Source organism: Phyllobates terribilis, unplaced genomic scaffold (assembly GCF_046119375.1).
Source record: "Phyllobates terribilis strain yellow unplaced genomic scaffold, ASM4611937v1 Scaffold_1__5_contigs__length_1240528914, whole genome shotgun sequence".
NCBI classification, from domain to species: Eukaryota; Metazoa; Chordata; class Amphibia; order Anura; family Dendrobatidae; genus Phyllobates; species Phyllobates terribilis.
In genome coordinates this window covers 583,726,155-583,751,089 of record NW_027362761.1, presented here as the reverse complement: position 1 = coordinate 583,751,089, position 24,935 = coordinate 583,726,155, and the positions used below count along the sequence as shown (strand labels likewise).

At 47.0% G+C, this 24,935-nt stretch overlaps 1 protein-coding gene across 2 annotated transcripts in view; it reads right to left on the bottom strand.

Annotated features, from left to right (window-relative positions):
• The window catches only part of SPEF2 (sperm flagellar 2), a 158,622-nt gene that overhangs the window by 9,204 nt on the left and 124,483 nt on the right, over positions 1–24,935 (bottom strand). For both annotated transcript variants that reach the window (XM_073681592.1, XM_073681589.1), the window contains one exon: positions 23,276–23,368. In XM_073681592.1, the coding sequence (XP_073537693.1) occupies positions 23,276–23,368 (93 nt within the window). The remainder of the gene's footprint in view (positions 1–23,275; positions 23,369–24,935) is intronic.

The following is a 24,935-nucleotide window of genomic DNA, read 5'->3' as shown; positions in this document are numbered from 1 at the left end:
CAATCCAGCAGAGATCTGTGCAGCTGCTGCTGATATGTTTCTCTCACAGAGCGTTGTCTACACTGGATACATTGTAACAATCCAGGAGATATCTGTGCAGCAGCTGCTGATGTGTTTAGCTCACAGAGCGTTGTCTGCACTGGATACATTGTAACAATCCAGCAGAGATCTGTGCAGCTGCTGCTATGTTTCTCTCACAGAGCGTTGTCTACACTGGATACATTGTAACAATCCAGCAGAGACCTGTGCAGCTGCTGCTGATATGTTTCTCTCACAGAGCATTGTCTGCACTGGATACATTGTAACAATCCAGGAGAGATCTGTGCAGCTGCTGCGGATGTGTTTAGCTCGCAGAGCATTGTCTGCACTGGATACATTGTAACAATCCAGCAGAGATCTGTGCAGCTGCTGCTGATGTGTATGGCTCACAGAGCATTGTCTACACTGGATACATTGTAACAATCCAGCAGAGATCTGTGCAGCTGCTGCTGATGTGTTTTGCTCACAGAGCATTGTCTACACTGGATACATTGTAACAAACCAGCAGAGAGACCTGTGCAGCTGCTGCTGATGTGTTTGATTCACAGAGCATTGTCTACACTGGATACATTGTAACAATCCAGCAGAGATCTGTGCAGCTGCTGCTGATGTGTTTAGCTCACAGAGCATTGTCCGCACTGGATACATTGTAACAATCCAGCAGAGATCTGTGCAGCTGCTGCTGATGTGTTTGGCTCACAGAGCATTGTCCACACTGGATACATTGTAACAATCCAGCAGAGATCTGTGCAGCTGCTGCTGATGTGTTTAGCTCACAGAGCATTGTCCGCACTGGATACATTGTAACAATCCAGCAGAGATCTGTGCAGCTGCTGCTGATGTGTTTGGCTCACAGAGCATTGTCTACACTGGATACATTGTAACAATCCAGCAGAGATCTGTGCAGCTGCTGCTGCTGTGTTTCGCTCACAGAGCATTGTCTGCACTGGATACATTGTAACAATCCAGCAGAGATCTGTGCAGCTGCTGCTGATGTGTTTAGCTCACAGAGCATTGTCTGCACTGGATACATTGTAACAATCCAGCAGAGATCTGTGCAGCAGCTGCTGATGTGTTTAGGGCACAGAGCATCGTCTGCACTGGATACATTGTAACAATCCAGCAGAGATCTGTGCAGCTGCTGCTGATGTGTTTAGCTCACAGAGCATTGTCTACACTGGATACATTGTAACAATCCAGCAGAGATCTGTGCAACTGCTGCTGATGTGTTTGGCTCACAGAGCATTGTCTACACTGGATACATTGTAACAATCCAGCAGAGATCTGTGCAGCTGCTGCTGATGTGTTTAGCTCACAGAGCATTGTCTACACTGGATACATTGTAACAATCCAGCAGAGATCTGTGCAGCTGCTGCTGATGTGTTTGGCTCACAGAGCATTGTCTGCACTGGATACATTGTAACGATCCAGCAGAGATCTGTGCAGCTGCTGCTGATGTGTTTAGCTCACAGAGCATTGTCTGCACTGGATACATTGTAACAAACCAGCAGAGATCTGTGCAGCTGCTGATGTGTTTAGCTCAGAGAGCATTGTCTACACTGGATACATTGTAACAATCCAGCAGAGATCTGTGCAGCTGCTGCTAATGTGTTTAGCTCACAGAGCATTGTCTACACTGGATACATTGTAACAATCCAGCAGAGATCTGTGCAGCTGCTGATGTGTTTAGCTCACAGAGCATTGTCTACACTGGATACATTGTAACAATCCAGCAGAGATCTGTGCAGCAGCTGCTGATGTGTTTGGCTCACAGAGCATTGTCTGCACTGGATACATTGTAACAATCCAGCAGAGATCTGTGCAGCTGCTGCTGATGTGTTTAGCTCACAGAGCATTGTCTACACTGGATACATTGTAACAATCCAGCAGAGATCTGTGCAGCTGCTGCTGATGTGTTTGGCTCACAAAGCATTGTCTGCACTGGATACATTGTAACAATCCAGCAGAGATCTGCGCAGATGCTGCTGATGTGTTTGGCTCACAGAGCATTGTCTTCAATGGATACATTGTAACAATCCAGCAGAGATCTGTACGGCTGCTGCTGATGTGTTTGGCTCACAAAGCATTGTCTGCACTGGATACATTGTAACAATCCAGCAGAGATCTGTGCAGCTGCTGCTGATATGTTTCTCTCACAGAGCGTTGTCTACACTGGATACATTGTAACAATCCAGGAGAGACCTGTGCAGCTGCTGATGATGTGTTTGGCTCACAGAGCGTTGTCTGCACTGGATACATTGTAACAATCCAGCAGAGATCTGTGCAGCTGCTGCTGATGTGTTTCTCTCACAGAGCGTTGTCTACACTGGATACATTGTAACAATCCAGCAGAGATCTGTGCAGCTGCTGCTGATGTGTTTAGCTCACAGAGCATTGTCTACACTGGATACATTGTAACAATCCAGCAGAGATCTGTGCAGCTGCTGCTGATGTGTTTCGCTCACAGAGCATTGTCTGCACTGGATACATTGTAACAATCCAGCAGAGATCTGTGCAGCTGCTGCTGATGTGTTTCGCTCACAGAGCATTGTCTGCACTGGATACATTGTAACAATCCAGCAGAGATCTGCGCAGCTGCTGCTGATGTGTTTGGCTCACAAAGCATTGTCTTCACTGGATACATTGTAACAATCCAGCAGAGATCTGCGCAGCTGCTGCTGATGTGTTTGGCTCACAAAGCATTGTCTGCACTGGATTCATTGTAACAATCCAGCAGAGACCTGTGCAGCTGCTGCTGATATGTTTCTGTCACAGAGAGTTGTCTACACTGGATACATTGTAACAATCCAGGAGAGACCTGTGCAGCTGCTGCTGATGTGTTTAGCTCACAGAGAGTTGTCTGCACTGGATACATTGTAACAATCCAGGAGAGATCTGTGCAGCAGCTGCTGATGTGTTTAGCTCACAGAGCGTTGTCTGCACTGGATACATTGTAACAATCCAGCAGAGATCTGTGCAGCTGCTGCTGATATGTTTCTCTCACAAAGCGTTGCCTACACTGGATACATTGTAACAATCCAGCAGAGACCTGTGCAGCTGCTGCTGATATGTTTCTCTCACAGAGCATTGTCTGCACTGGATACATTGTAACAATCCAGGAGAGATCTGTGCAGCTGCTGCTGATGTGTTTAGCTCACAGACCATTGTCTACACTGGATACATTGTAACAATCCAGCAGAGATCTGTGCAGCTGCTGCTGATGTGTTTAGCTCACAGAGCATTGTCTGCACTGGATACATTGTAACAATCCAGCAGAGATCTGTGCAGCTGCTGCTGATGTGTTTAGCTCACAGAGCATTGTCTACACTGGATACATTGTAACAATCCAGCAGAGATCTGTGCAGCTGCTGCTGATGTGTTTCGCTCACAGAGCATTGTCTACACTGGATACATTGTAACAAACCAGGAGAGAGACCTGTGCAGCTGCTGCTGATGTGGTTGGCTCACAGAGCATTGTCTACACTGGATACATTGTAACAATCCAGCAGAGATCTGTGCAGCTGCTGCTGATGTGTTTAGCTCACAGAGCATTGTCCGCACTGGATACATTGTAACAATCCAGCAGAGATCTGTGCAGCTGCTGCTGATGTGTTTGGCTCACAGAGCATTGTCCACACTGGATACATTGTAACAATCCAGCAGAGATCTGTGCAGCTGCTGCTGATGTGTTTAGCTCACAGAGCATTGTCCGCACTGGATACATTGTAACAATCCAGCAGAGATCTGTGCAGCTGCTGCTGATGTGTTTAGCTCACAGAGCATTGTCCGCACTGGATACATTGTAACAATCCAGCAGAGATCTGTGCAGCTGCTGCTGATGTGTTTGGCTCACAGAGCATTGTCCGCACTGGATACATTGTAACAATCCAGCAGAGATCTGTGCAGCTGCTGCTGATGTATTTGGCTCACAGAGCATTGTCCGCACTGGATACATTGTAACAATCCAGCAGAGGTCTGTGCAGCTGCTGCTGCTGTGTTTGGCTCACAGAGCATTGTCTGCACTGGATACATTGTAACAATCCAGCAGAGACCTGTGCAGCTGCTGCTGATATGTTTCTCTCACAGAGCGTTGTCTACACTGGATACATTGTAACAATCCAGGAGAGATCTGTGCAGCTGCTGCTGATGTGTTTAGCTCACAGAGCATTGTCTGCACTGGATACATTGTAACAATCCAGCAGAGATCTGTGCAGCTGCTGCTGATGTGTATGGCTCACAGAGCATTGTCTACACTGGATACATTGTAACAATCCAGCAGTGATCTGTGCAGCTGCTGCTGATGTGTTTAGCTCACAGAGAGTTGTCTGTACTGGATACATTGTAACAATCCAGGAGAGATCTGTGCAGCAGCTGCTGATGTGTTTAGCTCACAGAGCGTTGTCTGCACTGGATACATTGTAACAATCCAGCAGAGATCTGTGCAGCTGCTGCTGATGTGTTTAGCTCACAGAGCATCGTCTACACTGGATACATTGTAACAATCCAGCAGAGATCTGTGCAGCTGCTGCTGATGTGTTTGGCTCACAGAGCATTGTCTGCACTGGATACATTGTAACAATCCAGCAGAGATCTGTGCAGCTGCTGATGTGTTTAGCTCACAGAGCATTGTCTACACTGGATACATTGTAACAATCCTGCAGAGATCTGTGCAGCTGCTGCTGATGTGTTTAGCTCACAGAGCATTGTCTGCACTGGATACATTGTAACAATCCAGCAGAGATCTGTGCAGCTGCTGCTGATGTGTTTAGCTCACAGAGCATTGTCTACACTGGATACATTGTAACAATCCAGCAGAGATCTGCGCAGCTGCTGCTGATGTGTTTGGCTCACAAAGCATTGTCTGCACTGGATACATTGTAACAATCCAGCAGAGATCTGCGCAGCTGCTGCTGATGTGTTTGGCTCACAGAGCATTGTCTTCACTGGATACATTGTAACAATCCAGCAGAGATCTGCGCAGCTGCTGCTGATGTGTTTGGCTCACAAAGCATTGTCTGCACTGGATACATTGTAACAATCCAGCAGAGATCTGCGCAGCTGCTGCTGATGTGTTTATCTCACAGAGCGTTGTCTGCACTGGATACATTGTAACAATCCAGCAGAGATCTGTGCAGCTGCTGCTGATATGTTTCTCTCACAGAGCGTTGTCTACACTGGATACATTGTAACAATCCAGGAGAGACCTGTGCAGCTGCTGCTGATGTGTTTCTCTCACAGAGCGTTGTCTACACTGGATACACTGTAACAATCCAGCAGAGACCTGTGCAGCTGCTGCTGATATGTTTCTCTCACAGAGCATTGTCTGCACTGGATACATTGTAACAATCCAGGAGAGATCTGTGCAGCTGCTGCTGATGTGTTTAGCTCACAGAGCATTGTCTGCACTGGATACATTGTAACAATCCAGCAGAGATCTGTGCAGCTGCTGCTGATGTGTTTAGCTCACAGAGCATTGTCTACACTGGATACATTGTAACAATCCAGCAGAGATCTGCGCAGCTGCTGCTGATGTGTTTGGCTCACAAAGCATTGTCTGCACTGGATACATTGTAACAATCCAGCAGAGATCTGCGCAGCTGCTGATGATGTGTTTGGCTCACAAAGCATTGTCTGCACTGGATACATTGTAACAATCCAGCAGAGATCTGTGCAGCTGCTGCTGATATGTTTCTCTCACAGAGCGTTGTCTACACTGGATACATTGTAACAATCCAGGAGATATCTGTGCAGCAGCTGCTGATGTGTTTAGCTCACAGAGCGTTGTCTGCACTGGATACATTGTAACAATCCAGCAGAGATATGTGCAGCTGCTGCTGATATGTTTCTCTCACAGAGCGTTGTCTACATTGGATACATTGTAACAATCCAGGAGAGATCTGTGCAGCTGCTGCTGATGTGTTTAGCTCGCAGAGCATTGTCTGCACTGGATACATTGTAACAATCCAGCAGAGATCTGTGCAGCTGCTGCTGATGTGTTTAGCTCACAGAGCATTGTCTACACTGGATACATTGTAACAATCCAGCAGAGATCTGTGCAGCTGCTGCTGATGTGTTTCGCTCACAGAGCATTGTCTACACTGGATACATTGTAACAATCCAGCAGAGATCTGTGCAGCTGCTGCTGATGCGTTTAGCTCACAGAGCATTGTCTGCACTGGATACATTGTAACAATCCAGCAGAGATCTGTGCAGCTGCTGCTGATGTGTTTAGCTCACAGAGCATTGTCTACACTGGATACATTGTAACAATCCAGCAGAGATCTGTGCAGCTGCTGCTGATGTGTTTCGCTCACAGAGCATTGTCTACACTGGATACATTGTAACAATCCAGGAGAGATCTGTGCAGCTGCTGCTGATGTGTTTTGCTCACAGAGCATTGTCTACACTGGATACATTGTAACAAACCAGCAGAGAGACCTGTGCAGCTGCTGCTGATGTGTTTGATTCACAGAGCATTGTCTACACTGGATACATTGTAACAATCCAGCAGAGATCTGTGCAGCTGCTGCTGATGTGTTTAGCTCACAGAGCATTGTCCGCACTGGATACATTGTAACAATCCAGCAGAGATCTGTGCAGCTGCTGCTGATGTGTTTGGCTCACAGAGCATTGTCTACACTGGATACATTGTAACAATCCAGCAGAGATCTGTGCAGCTGCTGCTGCTGTGTTTCGCTCACAGAGCATTGTCTGCACTGGATACATTGTAACAATCCAGCAGAGATCGGTGCAGCTGCTGCTGATGTGTTTAGCTCACAGAGCATTGTCTGCACTGGATACATTGTAACAATCCAGCAGAGATCTGTGCGGCTGCTGCTGATGTGTTTGGCTCACAGAGCGTTGTCTGCACTGGATACATTGTAACAATCCAGCAGAGATCTGTGCAGCAGCTGCTGATGTGTTTAGGGCACAGAGCATCGTCTGCACTGGATACATTGTAACAATCCAGCAGAGATCTGTGCAGCTGCTGCTGATGTGTTTAGCTCACAGAGCATTGTCTACACTGGATACATTGTAACAATCCAGCAGAGATCTGTGCAGCTGCTGCTGATGTGTTTGGCTCACAGAGCATTGTCTACACTGGATACATTGTAACAATCCAGCAGAGATCTGTGCAGCTGCTGCTGATGTGTTTGGCTCACAGAGCATTGTCTGCACTGGATACATTGTAACGATCCAGCAGAGATCTGTGCAGCTGCTGCTGATGTGTTTAGCTCACAGAGCATTGTCTGCACTGGATACATTGTAACAAACCAGCAGAGATCTGTGCAGCTGCTGATGTGTTTAGCTCAGAGAGCATTGTCTACACTGGATACATTGTAACAATCCAGCAGAGATCTGTGCAGCTGCTGCTAATGTGTTTAGCTCACAGAGCATTGTCTACACTGGATACATTGTAACAATCCAGCAGAGATCTGTACAGCTGCTGATGTGTTTAGCTCACAGAGCATTGTCTACACTGGATACATTGTAACAATCCAGCAGAGATCTGTGCAGCAGCTGCTGATGTGTTTGGCTCACAGAGCATTGTCTGCACTGGATACATTGTAACAATCCAGCAGAGATCTGTGCAGCTGCTGCTGATGTGTTTGGCTCACAGAGCATTGTCTGCACTGGATACATTGTAACAATCCAGCAGAGATCTGTGCAGCTGCTGCTGATGTGTTTAGCTCACAGAGCATTGTCTACACTGGATACATTGTAACAATCCAGCAGAGATCTGCGCAGCTGCTGCTGATGTGTTTGGCTCACAAAGCATTGTCTGCACTGGATACATTGTAACAATCCAGCAGAGATCTGTGCAGCTGCTGCTGATGTGTTTCTCTCACAGAGCGTTGTCTACACTGGATACATTGTAACAATCCAGGAGAGACCTGTGCAGCTGCTGATGATGTGTTTGGCTCACAGAGCGTTGTCTGCACTGGATACATTGTAACAATCCAGCAGAGATCTGTGCAGCTGCTGCTGATGTGTTTCTCTCACAGAGCGTTGTCTACACTGGATACATTGTAACAATCCAGCAGAGATCTGTGCAGCTGCTGCTGATGTGTTTCGCTCACAGAGCATTGTCTGCACTGGATACATTGTAACATTCCAGCAGAGATCTGTGCAGCTGCTGCTGATGTGTTTGGCTCACAGAGCATTGTCTGCACTGGATACATTGTAACAATCCAGCAGAGATCTGTGCAGCTGCTGCTGATGTGTTTCGCTCACAGAGCATTGTCTGCACTGGATACATTGTAACAATCCAGCAGAGATCTGTGCAGCTGCTGCTGATGTGTTTCGCTCACAGAGCATTGTCTGCACTGGATACATTGTAACAATCCAGCAGAGATCTGCGCAGCTGCTGCTGATGTGTTTGGCTCACAAAGCATTGTCTTCACTGGATACATTGTATCAATCCAGCAGAGATCTGCGCAGCTGCTGCTGATGTGTTTGGCTCACAAAGCATTGTCTGCACTGGATACATTGTAACAATCCAGCAGAGACCTGTGCAGCTGCTGCTGATATGTTTCTCTCACAGAGCGTTGTCTACACTGGATACATTGTAACAATCCAGGAGAGACCTGTGCAGCTGCTGCTGATGTGTTTAGCTCACAGAGAGTTGTCTGCACTGGATACATTGTAACAATCCAGGAGAGATCTGTGCAGCAGCTGCTGATGTGTTTAGCTCACAGAGCGTTGTCTGCACTGGATACATTGTAACAATCCAGCAGAGATCTGTGCAGCTGCTGCTGATATGTTTCTCTCACAGAGCGTTGTCTACACTGGATACATTGTAACAATCCAGCAGAGACCTGTGCAGCTGCTGCTGATATGTTTCTCTCACAGAGCATTGTCTGCACTGGATACATTGTAACAATCCAGGAGAGATCTGTGCAGCTGCTGCTGATGTGTTTAGCTCACAGACCATTGTCTACACTGGATACATTGTAACAATCCAGCAGAGATCTGTGCAGCTGCTGCTGATGTGTTTAGCTCACAGAGCATTGTCTGCACTGGATACATTGTAACAATCCAGCAGAGATCTGTGCAGCTGCTGCTGATGTGTTTAGCTCACAGAGCATTGTCTACACTGGATACATTGTAACAATCCAGCAGAGATCTGTGCAGCTGCTGCTGATGTGTTTAGCTCACAGAGCATTGTCCGCACTGGATACATTGTAACAATCCAGCAGAGATCTGTGCAGCTGCTGCTGATGTGTTTGGCTCACAGAGCATTGTCCACACTGGATACATTGTAACAATCCAGCAGAGATCTGTGCAGCTGCTGCTGATGTGTTTAGCTCACAGAGCATTGTCCGCACTGGATACATTGTAACAATCCAGCAGAGATCTGTGCAGCTGCTGCTGATGTGTTTAGCTCACAGAGCATTGTCCGCACTGGATACATTGTAACAATCCAGCAGAGATCTGTGCAGCTGCTGCTGATGTGTTTGGCTCACAGAGCATTGTCCGCACTGGATACATTGTAACAATCCAGCAGAGATCTGTGCAGCTGCTGCTGATGTGTTTGGCTCACAGAGCATTGTCCGCACTGGATACATTGTAACAATCCAGCAGAGATCTGTGCAGCTGCTGCTGATGTGTTTAGCTCACAGAGCATTGTCCGCACTGGATACATTGTAACAATCCAGCAGAGATCTGTGCAGCTGCTGCTGATGTGTTTAGCTCACAGAGCATTGTCCGCACTGGATACATTGTAACAATCCAGCAGAGATCTGTGCAGCTGCTGCTGATGTGTTTGGCTCACAGAGCATTGTCCGCACTGGATACATTGTAACAATTCAGCAGAGATCTGTGCAGCTGCTGCTGATGTGTTTGGCTCACAGAGCATTGTCCGCACTGGATACATTGTAACAATCCAGCAGAGATCTGTGCAGCTGCTGCTGATGTATTTGGCTCACAGAGCATTGTCCGCACTGGATACATTGTAACAATCCAGCAGAGGTCTGTGCAGCTGCTGCTGCTGTGTTTGGCTCACAGAGCATTGTCTGCACTGGATACATTGTAACAATCCAGCAGAGATCTGTGCAGCTGCTGCTGATATGTTTCTCTCACAGAGCGTTGTCTACACTGGATACATTGTAACAATCCAGGAGAGATCTGTGCAGCTGCTGCTGATGTGTTTAGCTCACAGAGCATTGTCTGCACTGGATACATTGTAACAATCCAGCAGAGATCTGTGCAGCTGCTGCTGATGTGTATGGCTCACAGAGCATTGTCTACACTGGATACATTGTAACAATCCAGCAGAGATCTGTGCAGCTGCTGCTGATGTGTTTCGCTCACAGAGCATTGTCTACACTGGATACATTGTAACAATCCAGCAGAGATCTGCGCAGCTGCTGCTGATGTGTTTGGCTCACAAAGCATTGTCTGCACTGGATACATTGTAACAATCCAGCAGAGATCTGCGCAGCTGCTGCTGATGTGTTTGGCTCACAGAGCATTGTCTTCACTGGATACATTGTAACAATCCAGCAGAGATCTGCGCAGCTGCTGCTGATGTGTTTGGCTCACAAAGCATTGTCTGCACTGGATACATTGTAACAATCCAGCAGAGATCTGCACAGCTGCTGCTTATGTGTTTCGCTCACAGAGCATTGTCTGCACTGGATACATTGTAACAATCCAGCAGAGACCTGCGCAGCTGCTGCTGATATGTTTCTCTCACAGAGCGTTGTCTACACTGGATACATTGTAACAATCCAGGAGAGACCTGTGCAGCTGCTGCTGATGTGTTTAGCTCACAGAGAGTTGTCTGTACTGGATACATTGTAACAATCCAGGAGAGATCTGTGCAGCAGCTGCTGATGTGTTTAGCTCACAGAGCGTTGTCTGCACTGGATACATTGTAACAATCCAGCAGAGATCTGTGCAGCTGCTGCTGATATGTTTCTCTCACAGAGCGTTGTCTACACTGGATACATTGTAACAATCCAGGAGAGATCTGTGCAGCTGCTGCTGATGTGTTTCTCTCACAGAGCGTTGTCTACACTGGATACATTGTAACAATCCAGCAGAGATCTGTGCAGCTGCTGCTGATGTGTTTAGCTCACAGAGCATTGTCTACACTGGATACATTGTAACAATCCAGAAGAGATCTGTGCAGCTGCTGCTGATGTGTTTCGCTCACAGAGCATTGTCTACACTGGATACATTGTAACAATCCAGCAGAGATCTGTGCAGCTGCTGCTGATGTGTTTCGCTCACAGAGCATTGTTTACACTGGATACATTGTAACAAACCAGCAGAGAGACCTGTGCAGCTGCTGCTGATGTGTTTGGCTCACAGAGCATTGTCTACACTGGATACATTGTAACAATCCAGCAGAGATCTGTGCAGCTGCTGCTGATGTGTTTGGCTCACAGAGCATTGTCCGCACTGGATACATTGTAACAATCCAGCAGAGATCTGTGCAGCTGCTGCTGATGTGTTTAGCTCACAGAGCATTGTCCGCACTGGATACATTGTAACAATCCAGCAGAGATCTGTGCAGCTGCTGCTGATGTGTTTAGCTCACAGAGCATTGTCCGCACTGGATACATTGTAACAATCCAGCAGAGATCTGTGCAGCTGCTGCTGATGTGTTTAGCTCAGAGAGCATTGTCCGCACTGGATACATTGTAACAATCCAGCAGAGATCTGTGCAGCTGCTGCTGATGTGTTTAGCTCACAGAGCATTGTCTACACTGGATACATTGTAACAATCCAGCAGAGATCTGTGCAGCTGCTGCTGATGTGTTTGGCTCACAGAGCATTGTCTACACTAGATACATTGTAACAATCCAGCAGAGATCTGTGCAGCTGCTGCTGATGTGTTTAGCTCACAGAGCATTGTCCGCACTGGATACATTGTAACAATCCAGCAGAGATCTGTGCAGCTGCTGCTGATGTGTTTGGCTCACAGAGCATTGTCCGCACTGGATACATTGTAACAATCCAGCAGAGATCTGTGCAGCTGCTGCTGATGTGTTTAGCTCACAGAGCATTGTCCGCACTGGATACATTGTAACAATCCAGCAGAGATCTGTGCAGCTGCTGCTGATGTGTTTAGCTCACAGAGCATTGTCCGCACTGGATACATTGTAACAATCCAGCAGAGATCTGTGCAGCTGCTGCTGATGTGTTTGGCTCACAGAGCATTGTCCGCACTGGATACATTGTAACAATCCAGCAGAGATCTGTGCAGCTGCTGCTGATGTGTTTCGCTCACAGAGCATTGTTTGCACTGGATACATTGTAACAATCCAGCAGAGATCTGTGCAGCTGCTGCTGATGTGTTTAGCTCACAGAGCATTGTCTGCACTGGATACATTGTAACAATCCAGCAGAGATCTGTGCAGCTGCTGCTGATGTGTTTAGCTCACAGAGCATTGTCCGCACTGGATACATTGTAACAATCCAGCAGAGATCTGTGCAGCTGCTGCTGATGTGTTTCTCTCACAGAGCGTTGTCTACACTGGATACATTGTAACAATCCAGCAGAGATCTGTGCAGCTGCTGCTGATGTGTTTCGCTCACAGAGCATTGTCTGCACTGGATACATTGTAACATTCCAGCAGAGATCTGTGCAGCTGCTGCTGATGTGTTTGGCTCACAGAGCATTGTCTGCACTGGATACATTGTAACAATCCAGCAGAGATCTGTGCAGCTGCTGCTGATGTGTTTCGCTCACAGAGCATTGTCTGCACTGGATACATTGTAACAATCCAGCAGAGATCTGTGCAGCTGCTGCTGATGTGTTTCGCTCACAGAGCATTGTCTGCACTGGATACATTGTAACAATCCAGCAGAGATCTGCGCAGCTGCTGCTGATGTGTTTGGCTCACAAAGCATTGTCTTCACTGGATACATTGTATCAATCCAGCAGAGATCTGCGCAGCTGCTGCTGATGTGTTTGGCTCACAAAGCATTGTCTGCACTGGATACATTGTAACAATCCAGCAGAGACCTGTGCAGCTGCTGCTGATATGTTTCTCTCACAGAGCGTTGTCTACACTGGATACATTGTAACAATCCAGGAGAGACCTGTGCAGCTGCTGCTGATGTGTTTAGCTCACAGAGAGTTGTCTGCACTGGATACATTGTAACAATCCAGGAGAGATCTGTGCAGCAGCTGCTGATGTGTTTAGCTCACAGAGCGTTGTCTGCACTGGATACATTGTAACAATCCAGCAGAGATCTGTGCAGCTGCTGCTGATATGTTTCTCTCACAGAGCGTTGTCTACACTGGATACATTGTAACAATCCAGCAGAGACCTGTGCAGCTGCTGCTGATATGTTTCTCTCACAGAGCATTGTCTGCACTGGATACATTGTAACAATCCAGGAGAGATCTGTGCAGCTGCTGCTGATGTGTTTAGCTCACAGACCATTGTCTACACTGGATACATTGTAACAATCCAGCAGAGATCTGTGCAGCTGCTGCTGATGTGTTTAGCTCACAGAGCATTGTCTGCACTGGATACATTGTAACAATCCAGCAGAGATCTGTGCAGCTGCTGCTGATGTGTTTAGCTCACAGAGCATTGTCTACACTGGATACATTGTAACAATCCAGCAGAGATCTGTGCAGCTGCTGCTGATGTGTTTAGCTCACAGAGCATTGTCCGCACTGGATACATTGTAACAATCCAGCAGAGATCTGTGCAGCTGCTGCTGATGTGTTTGGCTCACAGAGCATTGTCCACACTGGATACATTGTAACAATCCAGCAGAGATCTGTGCAGCTGCTGCTGATGTGTTTAGCTCACAGAGCATTGTCCGCACTGGATACATTGTAACAATCCAGCAGAGATCTGTGCAGCTGCTGCTGATGTGTTTAGCTCACAGAGCATTGTCCGCACTGGATACATTGTAACAATCCAGCAGAGATCTGTGCAGCTGCTGCTGATGTGTTTGGCTCACAGAGCATTGTCCGCACTGGATACATTGTAACAATCCAGCAGAGATCTGTGCAGCTGCTGCTGATGTGTTTGGCTCACAGAGCATTGTCCGCACTGGATACATTGTAACAATCCAGCAGAGATCTGTGCAGCTGCTGCTGATGTGTTTAGCTCACAGAGCATTGTCCGCACTGGATACATTGTAACAATCCAGCAGAGATCTGTGCAGCTGCTGCTGATGTGTTTAGCTCACAGAGCATTGTCCGCACTGGATACATTGTAACAATCCAGCAGAGATCTGTGCAGCTGCTGCTGATGTGTTTGGCTCACAGAGCATTGTCCGCACTGGATACATTGTAACAATTCAGCAGAGATCTGTGCAGCTGCTGCTGATGTGTTTGGCTCACAGAGCATTGTCCGCACTGGATACATTGTAACAATCCAGCAGAGATCTGTGCAGCTGCTGCTGATGTGTTTGGCTCACAGAGCATTGTCCGCACTGGATACATTGTAACAATCCAGCAGAGATCTGTGCAGCTGCTGCTGATGTGTTTAGCTCACAGAGCATTGTCCGCACTGGATACATTGTAACAATCCAGCAGAGGTCTGTGCAGCTGCTGCTGCTGTGTTTGGCTCACAGAGCATTGTCTGCACTGGATACATTGTAACAATCCAGCAGAGATCTGTGCAGCTGCTGCTGATATGTTTCTCTCACAGAGCGTTGTCTACACTGGATACATTGTAACAATCCAGGAGAGATCTGTGCAGCTGCTGCTGATGTGTTTAGCTCACAGAGCATTGTCTGCACTGGATACATTGTAACAATCCAGCAGAGATCTGTGCAGCTGCTGCTGATGTGTATGGCTCACAGAGCATTGTCTACACTGGATACATTGTAACAATCCAGCAGAGATCTGTGCAGCTGCTGCTGATGTGTTTCGCTCACAGAGCATTGTCTACACTGGATACATTGTAACAATCCAGCAGAGATCTGCGCAGCTGCTGCTGATGTGTTTGGCTCACAAAGCATTGTCTGCACTGGATACATTGTAACAATCCAGCAGAGATCTGCGCAGCTGCTGCTGATGTGTTTGGCTCACAGAGCATTGTCTTCACTGGATACATTGTAACAATCCAGCAGAGATCTGCGCAGCTGCTGCTGATGTGTTTGGCTCACAAAGCATTGTCTGCACTGGATACATTGTAACAATCCAGCAGAGATCTGCACAGCTGCTGCTTATGTGTTTCGCTCACAGAGCATTGTCTGCACTGGATACATTGTAACAATCCAGCAGAGACCTGCGCAGCTGCTGCTGATATGTTTCTCTCACAGAGCGTTGTCTACACTGGATACATTGTAACAATCCAGGAGAGACCTGTGCAGCTGCTGCTGATGTGTTTAGCTCACAGAGAGTTGTCTGTACTGGATACATTGTAACAATCCAGGAGAGATCTGTGCAGCAGCTGCTGATGTGTTTAGCTCACAGAGCGTTGTCTGCACTGGATACATTGTAACAATCCAGCAGAGATCTGTGCAGCTGCTGCTGATATGTTTCTCTCACAGAGCGTTGTCTACACTGGATACATTGTAACAATCCAGGAGAGATCTGTGCAGCTGCTGCTGATGTGTTTCTCTCACAGAGCGTTGTCTACACTGGATACATTGTAACAATCCAGCAGAGATCTGTGCAGCTGCTGCTGATGTGTTTAGCTCACAGAGCATTGTCTACACTGGATATATTGTAACAATCCAGAAGAGATCTGTGCAGCTGCTGCTGATGTGTTTCGCTCACAGAGCATTGTCTACACTGGATACATTGTAACAATCCAGCAGAGATCTGTGCAGCTGCTGCTGATGTGTTTCGCTCACAGAGCATTGTTTACACTGGATACATTGTAACAAACCAGCAGAGAGACCTGTGCAGCTGCTGCTGATGTGTTTGGCTCACAGAGCATTGTCTACACTGGATACATTGTAACAATCCAGCAGAGATCTGTGCAGCTGCTGCTGATGTGTTTGGCTCACAGAGCATTGTCCGCACTGGATACATTGTAACAATCCAGCAGAGATCTGTGCAGCTGCTGCTGATGTGTTTAGCTCACAGAGCATTGTCCGCACTGGATACATTGTAACAATCCAGCAGAGATCTGTGCAGCTGCTGCTGATGTGTTTAGCTCACAGAGCATTGTCCGCACTGGATACATTGTAACAATCCAGCAGAGATCTGTGCAGCTGCTGCTGATGTGTTTAGCTCAGAGAGCATTGTCCGCACTGGATACATTGTAACAATCCAGCAGAGATCTGTGCAGCTGCTGCTGATGTGTTTAGCTCACAGAGCATTGTCTACACTGGATACATTGTAACAATCCAGCAGAGATCTGTGCAGCTGCTGCTGATGTGTTTGGCTCACAGAGCATTGTCTACACTAGATACATTGTAACAATCCAGCAGAGATCTGTGCAGCTGCTGCTGATGTGTTTAGCTCACAGAGCATTGTCCGCACTGGATACATTGTAACAATCCAGCAGAGATCTGTGCAGCTGCTGCTGATGTGTTTGGCTCACAGAGCATTGTCCGCACTGGATACATTGTAACAATCCAGCAGAGATCTGTGCAGCTGCTGCTGATGTGTTTAGCTCACAGAGCATTGTCCGCACTGGATACATTGTAACAATCCAGCAGAGATCTGTGCAGCTGCTGCTGATGTGTTTAGCTCACAGAGCATTGTCCGCACTGGATACATTGTAACAATCCAGCAGAGATCTGTGCAGCTGCTGCTGATGTGTTTGGCTCACAGAGCATTGTCCGCACTGGATACATTGTAACAATCCAGCAGAGATCTGTGCAGCTGCTGCTGATGTGTTTCGCTCACAGAGCATTGTTTGCACTGGATACATTGTAACAATCCAGCAGAGATCTGTGCAGCTGCTGCTGATGTGTTTAGCTCACAGAGCATTGTCCGCACTGGATACATTGTAACAATCCAGCAGAGATCTGTGCAGCTGCTGCTGATGTGTTTGGCTCACAGAGCATTGTCTACACTGGATACATTGTAACAATCCAGCAGAGATCTGTGCAGCTGCTGCTGATGTGTTTAGCTCACAGAGCATTGTCTGCACTGGATACATTGTAACAATCCAGCAGAGATCTGTGCAGCTGCTGCTGATGTGTTTGGCTCACAGAGCATTGTCCGCACTGGATACATTGTAACAATCCAGCAGAGGTCTGTGCAGCTGCTGCTGATGTGTTTGGCTCACAGAGCATTGTAACAATCCAGCAGAGACCTGTGCAGCTGCTGCTGATATGTTTCTCTCACAGAGCATTGTCTGCACTGGATACATTGTAACAATCCAGGAGAGATCTGTGCAGCTGCTGCTGATGTGTTTAGCTCACAGAGCATTGTCTGCACTGGATACATTGTAACAATCCAGCAGAGATCTGTGCAGCTGCTGCTGATGTGTTTAGCTCACAGAGCATTGTCTACACTGGATACATTGTAACAGTCCAGCAGATTTCCTTGCAGCTGCTGCTGATGTGTTTGGCTCACAGAGCATTGTCTACACTGGATACATTGTAACAATCCAGCAGAGAACTGTGCAGCTGCTGCTGATGTGTTTAGCTCACAGAGCATTGTCCGCACTGGATACATTGTAACAATCCAGCAGAGATCTGTGCAGCTGCTGCTGATGTGTTTGGCTCACAGAGCATTGTCCACACTGGATACATTGTAACAATCCAGCAGAGATCTGTGCAGCTGCTGCTGATGTGTTTAGCTCACAGAGCATTGTCCGCACTGGATACATTGTAACAATCCAGCAGAGATCTGTGCAGCTGCTGCTGATGTGTTTGGCTCACAGAGCATTGTCCGCACTGGATACATTGTAACAATCCAGCAGAGATCTGTGCAGCTGCTGCTGATGTGTTTGGCTCACAGAGCATTGTCCGCACTGGATACATTGTAACAATCCAGCAGAGATCTGTGCAGCTGCTGCTGATGTGTTTGGCTCACAGAGCATTGTCCGCACTGGATACATTGTAACAATCCAGCATAGGTCTGTGCAGCTGCTGCTGATGTGTTTGGCTCACAGAGCATTGTCTGCACTGGATACATTGTAACAATCCAGCAGAGACCTGTGCAGCTGCTGCTGTTATGTTTCTCTCACAGAGCGTTGTCTACACTGGATACATTGTAACAATCCAGGAGAGATCTGTGCAGCTGCTGCTGATGTGTTTAGCTCACAGAGCATTGTCTGCACTGGATACATTGTAACAATCCAGCAGAGACCTGTGCAGCTGCTGCTGATATGTTTCTCTCACAGAGCGTTGTCTACACTGGATACATTGTAACAATCCAGGAGAGATCTGTGCAGCTGCTGCTGATGTGTTTAGCTCACAGAGCATTGTCTGCACTGGATACATTGTAACAATCCAGCAGAGATCTGTGCAGCTGCTGCTGATGTGTATGGCTCACAGAGCATTGTCTACACTGGATACATTGTAACAATCCAGCAGAGATCTGTGCAGCTGCTGCTGATGTGTTTAGCTCATAGAGCATTGTCTACACTGGATACATTGTAACAATCCAGCAGAGATCTGTGCAGCTGCTGCTGATGTGTTTCGCTCACAGAGCATTGTCTACACTGGATACATTGTAACAATCCAGCAGAGATCTGTGCAGCTGCTGCTGATGTGTTTAGCTCACAGAGCATTGTCTACACTGGATACATTGTAACAATCCAGCAGAGATCTGCGCAGCTGCTGCTGATGTGTTTGGCTCACAAAGCATTGTCTGCACTGGATACATTGTAACAATCCAGCAGAGATCTGCGCAGCTGCTGCTGATGTGTTTGGCTCACAGAGCATTGTCTTCACTGGATACATTGTAACAATCCAGCAGAGATCTGCGCAGCTGCTGCTGATGTGTTTAGCTCACAGAGCATTGTCCGCACTGGATACATTGTAACAATCCAGCAGAGATCTGTGCAGCTGCTGCTGATGTGTTTAGCTCACAGAGCATTGTCCGCACTGGATACATTGTAACAATCCAGCAGAGATCTGTGCAGCTGCTGCTGATGTGTTTGGCTCACAGAGCATTGTCCGCACTGGATACATTGTAACAATCCAGCAGAGATCTGTGCAGCTGCTGCTGATGTGTTTCGCTCACAGAGCATTGTCTGCACTGGATACATTGTAACAATCCAGCAGAGATCTGTGCAGCTGCTGCTGATGTGTTTAGCTCACAGAGCATTGTCCGCACTGGATACATTGTAACAATCCAGCAGAGATCTGTGCAGCTGCTGCTGATGTGTTTGGCTCACAGAGCATTGTCTACACTGGATACATTGTAACAATCCAGCAGAGATCTGTGCAGCTGCTGCTGATGTGTTTAGCTCACAGAGCATTGTCTGCACTGGATACATTGTAACAATCCAGCAGAGATCTGTGCAGCTGCTGCTGATGTGTTTGGCTCACAGAGCATTGTCCGCACTGGATACATTGTAACAATCCAGCAGAGGTCTGTGCAGCTGCTGCTGATGTGTTTGGCTCACAGAGCATTGTAACAATCCAGCAGAGACCTGTGCAGCTGCTGCTGATATGTTTCTCTCACAGAGCATTGTCTGCACTGGATACATTGTAACAATCCAGGAGAGATCTGTGCAGCTGCTGCTGATGTGTTTAGCTCACAGAGCATTGTCTGCACTGGATACATTGTAACAATCCAGCAGAGATCTGTGCAGCTGCTGCTGATGTGTTTAGCTCACAGAGCATTGTCTACACTGGATACATTGTAACAATCCAGCAGATTTCCTTGCAGCTGCTGCTGATGTGTTTGGCTCACAGAGCATTGTCTACACTGGATACATTGTAACAATCCAGCAGAGAACTGTGCAGCTGCTGCTGATGTGTTTAGCTCACAGAGCATTGTCCGCACTGGATACATTGTAACAATCCAGCAGAGATCTGTGCAGCTGCTGCTGATGTGTTTGGCTCACAGAGCATTGTCCACACTGGATACATTGTAACAATCCAGCAGAGATCTGTGCAGCTGCTGCTGATGTGTTTAGCTCACAGAGCATTGTCCGCACTGGATACATTGTAACAATCCAGCAGAGATCTGTGCAGCTGCTGCTGATGTGTTTGGCTCACAGAGCATTGTCCGCACTGGATACATTGTAACAATCCAGCAGAGATCTGTGCAGCTGCTGCTGATGTGTTTGGCTCACAGAGCATTGTCCGCACTGGATACATTGTAACAATCCAGCAGAGATCTGTGCAGCTGCTGCTGATGTGTTTGGCTCACAGAGCATTGTCCGCACTGGATACATTGTAACAATCCAGCATAGGTCTGTGCAGCTGCTGCTGATGTGTTTGGCTCACAGAGCATTGTCTGCACTGGATACATTGTAACAATCCAGCAGAGACCTGTGCAGCTGCTGCTGATATGTTTCTCTCACAGAGCGTTGTCTACACTGGATACATTGTAACAATCCAGGAGAGATCTGTGCAGCTGCTGCTGATGTGTTTAGCTCACAGAGCATTGTCCGCACTGGATACATTGTAACAATCCAGCAGAGATCTGTGCAGCTGCTGCTGATGTGTTTGGCTCACAGAGCATTGTCTACACTGGATACATTGTAACAATCCAGCAGAGATCTGTGCAGCTGCTGCTGATGTGTTTAGCTCACAGAGCATTGTCTGCACTGGATACATTGTAACAATCCAGCAGAGATCTGTGCAGCTGCTGCTGATGTGTTTGGCTCACAGAGCATTGTCCGCACTGGATACATTGTAACAATCCAGCAGAGGTCTGTGCAGCTGCTGCTGATGTGTTTGGCTCACAGAGCATTGTAACAATCCAGCAGAGACCTGTGCAGCTGCTGCTGATATGTTTCTCTCACAGAGCATTGTCTGCACTGGATACATTGTAACAATCCAGGAGAGATCTGTGCAGCTGCTGCTGATGTGTTTAGCTCACAGAGCATTGTCTGCACTGGATACATTGTAACAATCCAGCAGAGATCTGTGCAGCTGCTGCTGATGTGTTTGGCTCACAGAGCATTGTCTACACTGGATACATTGTAACAATCCAGCAGAGAACTGTGCAGCTGCTGCTGATGTGTTTAGCTCACAGAGCATTGTCCGCACTGGATACATTGTAACAATCCAGCAGAGATCTGTGCAGCTGCTGATGTGTTTGGCTCACAGAGCATTGTCCACACTGGATACATTGTAACAATCCAGCAGAGATCTGTGCAGCTGCTGCTGATGTGTTTAGCTCACAGAGCATTGTCCGCACTGGATACATTGTAACAATCCAGCAGAGATCTGTGCAGCTGCTGCTGATGTGTTTGGCTCACAGAGCATTGTCCGCACTGGATACATTGTAACAATCCAGCAGAGATCTGTGCAGCTGCTGCTGATGTGTTTGGCTCACAGAGCATTGTCCGCACTGGATACATTGTAACAATCCAGCAGAGATCTGTGCAGCTGCTGCTGATGTGTTTGGCTCACAGAGCATTGTCCGCACTGGATACATTGTAACAATCCAGCATAGGTCTGTGCAGCTGCTGCTGATGTGTTTGGCTCACAGAGCATTGTCTGCACTGGATACATTGTAACAATCCAGCAGAGACCTGTGCAGCTGCTGCTGATATGTTTCTCTCACAGAGCGTTGTCTACACTGGATACATTGTAACAATCCAGGAGAGATCTGTGCAGCTGCTGCTGATGTGTTTAGCTCACAGAGCATTGTCTGCACTGGATACATTGTAACAATCCAGCAGAGATCTGTGCAGCTGCTGCTGATGTGTATGGCTCACAGAGCATTGTCTACACTGGATACATTGTAACAATCCAGCAGAGATCTGTGCAGCTGCTGCTGATGTGTTTAGCTCATAGAGCATTGTCTACACTGGATACATTGTAACAATCCAGCAGAGATCTGTGCAGCTGCTGCTGATGTGTTTAGCTCACAGAGCATTGTCTACACTGGATACATTGTAACAATCCAGCAGAGATCTGTGCAGCTGCTGCTGATGTGTTTAGCTCACAGAGCATTGTCTACACTGGATACATTGTAACAATCCAGCAGAGATCTGCGCAGCTGCTGCTGATGTGTTTGGCTCACAAAGCATTGTCTGCACTGGATACATTGTAACAATCCAGCAGAGATCTGCGCAGCTGCTGCTGATGTGTTTGGCTCACAGAGCACTGTCTTCACTGGATACATTATAACAATCCAGCAGAGATCTGCGCAGCTGCTGCTGATGTGTTTGGCTCACAAAGCATTGTCTGCACTGGATACATTGTAACAATCCAGCAGAGATCTGCGCAGCTGCTGCTGATGTGTTTGGCTCACAGAGCATTGTCTGCACAGGATACATTGTAACAATCCAGCAGAGATCTGCACAGCTGCTGCTGATGTGTTTCGCTCACAGAGCATTGTCTGCACTGGATACATTGTAACAATCCAGCAGAGACCTGCGCAGCTGCTGCTGATATGTTTCTCTCACAGAGCGTTGTCTACACTGGATATATTGTAACAATCCAGGAGAGACCTGTGCAGCTGCTGCTGATGTGTTTAGCTCACAGAGAGTTGTCTGTACTGGATACATTGTAACAATCCAGGAGAGATCTGTGCAGCAGCTGCTGATGTGTTTAGCTCACAGAGCGTTGTCTACACTGGATACATTGTAACAATCCAGCAGAGACCTGTGCAGCTGCTGCTGATATGTTTCTCTCACAGAGCATTGTCTGCACTGGATACATTGTAACAATCCAGGAGAGATCTGTGCAGCTGCTGCTGATGTGTTTAGCTCACAGAGCATTGTCTGCACTGGATACATTGTAACAATCCAGCAGAGATCTGTGCAGCTGCTGCTGATGTGTTTGGCTCACAGAGCATTGTCTGCACTGGATACATTGTAACAATCCAGCAGAGATCTGTGCAGCTGCTGCTGATGTGTTTCGCTCACAGAGCATTGTCTACACTGGATACATTGTAACAATCCAGCAGAGATCTGTGCAGCTGCTGCTGATGTGTTTCGCTCACAGAGCATTGTCTGCACTGGATACATTGTAACAATCCAGCAGAGATCTGTGCAGCTGCTGCTGATGTGTTTAGCTCACAGAGCATTGTCTGCACTGGATACATTGTAACAATCCAGCAGAGATCTGTGCAGCTGCTGCTGATGTGTTTGGCTCACAGAGCATTGTCTGGACTGGATACAACTGTAGCAAACCCTCAGCTGTGTGAGGATCCTTTGCGTTTTGCATGATGATATCACTTCTGATGCATTGTCCGGTCTTTATTACACTCTACCTTTATCAGATGCTCCAGTCTGTTAAATGGAAGGTTTTCTGTTGGGTCTTCAGGATAGGGGTCCGCAGATTCCCCTGTAAACCACAGCTCTACCTGATGGGAAAGAGGAATATGTGTAACCTCCAAGCACAGGAAAACCCACAGAAATACAGTGAGTGCAGCTCTGGAGTATAATACAGGATGTAACTCAGGATCAGAACAGGATCAGTAATGTAATGTATGTGCACAGTGACTGCACCAGCAGAATAGTGAGTGCAGCTCTGGAGCATAATACAGGATGTAACTCAGGATCAGTAATGTAATGTAAGTACATAGTGACTGCACCAGCAGAATAGTGAGTGCAGCTCTGGAGTATAATACAGGATGTAACTCAGGATCAGAACAGGATCAGTAATGTAATGTATGTACACAGTGACTCCTCCAGCAGAATAGTGAGTGCAGCTCTGGAGAATAATACAAGACGTAACTCAGGATCAGTAATGTAATGTATGTACACAGTGACTGCACCAGCAGAATAGTGAGTGCAGCTCTGGCGTATAATACAGGATGTAACTCAGGATCAGTAATGTAATGTATGTACACAGTGACTGCACCAGCAGAATAGTGAGTGCAGCTCTGGGGTATAATACAGGATGTAACTCAGGATCAGTACAGGATCAGTAATGTAATGTATGTACACAGTGACTGCACCAGCAGAATAGTGAGTGCAGCTCTGGAGTATAATACAGGAGGTAACTCAGGATCAGTACAGGATCAGTAATGTAATGTATGTACACAGTGACTGCACCAGCAGAATAGTGAGTGCAGCTCTGGAGTATAATACAGGATGTAACTCAGGATCAGTACAGGATCAGTAATGTAATGTATGTACACAGTGACTGCACCAGCAGAATAGTGAGTGCAGCTCTGGAGTATAATACAGGATGTAATTCAGGATCAGTAAAGTAATGTATGTACACAGTGACTGCACCAGCAGAATAGTGAGTGCAGCTCTGGAGTATAATACAGGATGTAACTCAGGTTCAGTACAGGATCAGTAATGTAATGTATGTACACAGTGACTGCACCAGCAGAATAGTGAGTGCAGCTCTGGAGTATAATACAGGATGTAACTCAGGATCAGTACAGGATCAGTAATGTAATGTATGTACACAGTGACTGCACCAGCAGAATAGTGAGTGCAGCTCTGGAGTATAATACAGGATGTAACTCAGGATCAGTACAGGATCAGTAATGTAATGTATGTACACAGTGACTGCACCAGCAGAATAGTGAGTGCAGCTCTGGAGTATAATACAGGATGTAACTCAGGTTCAGTACAGGATCAGTAATGTAATGTATGTACACAGTGACTGCACCAGCAGAATAGTGAGTGCAGCTCTGGAGTATAATACAGGATGTAACTCACGATCAGTAATGTAATGTATGTACACAGTGCCTGCACCAGCAGAATAGTGAGTGCAGCTTTGGGGTATAATGCAGGATGTAACTCAGGATCAGTAATGTAATGTATGTACATAGTGACTGCATCAGCAGAATAGTGAGCGCAGCTCTGGCGTATAATACAGGATGTAACTCAGGATCGGTACAGGATCAGTAATGTAATGTATGTACACAGTGACTGCACCAGCAGAATAGTGAGTGCAGCTCTGGAGTATAA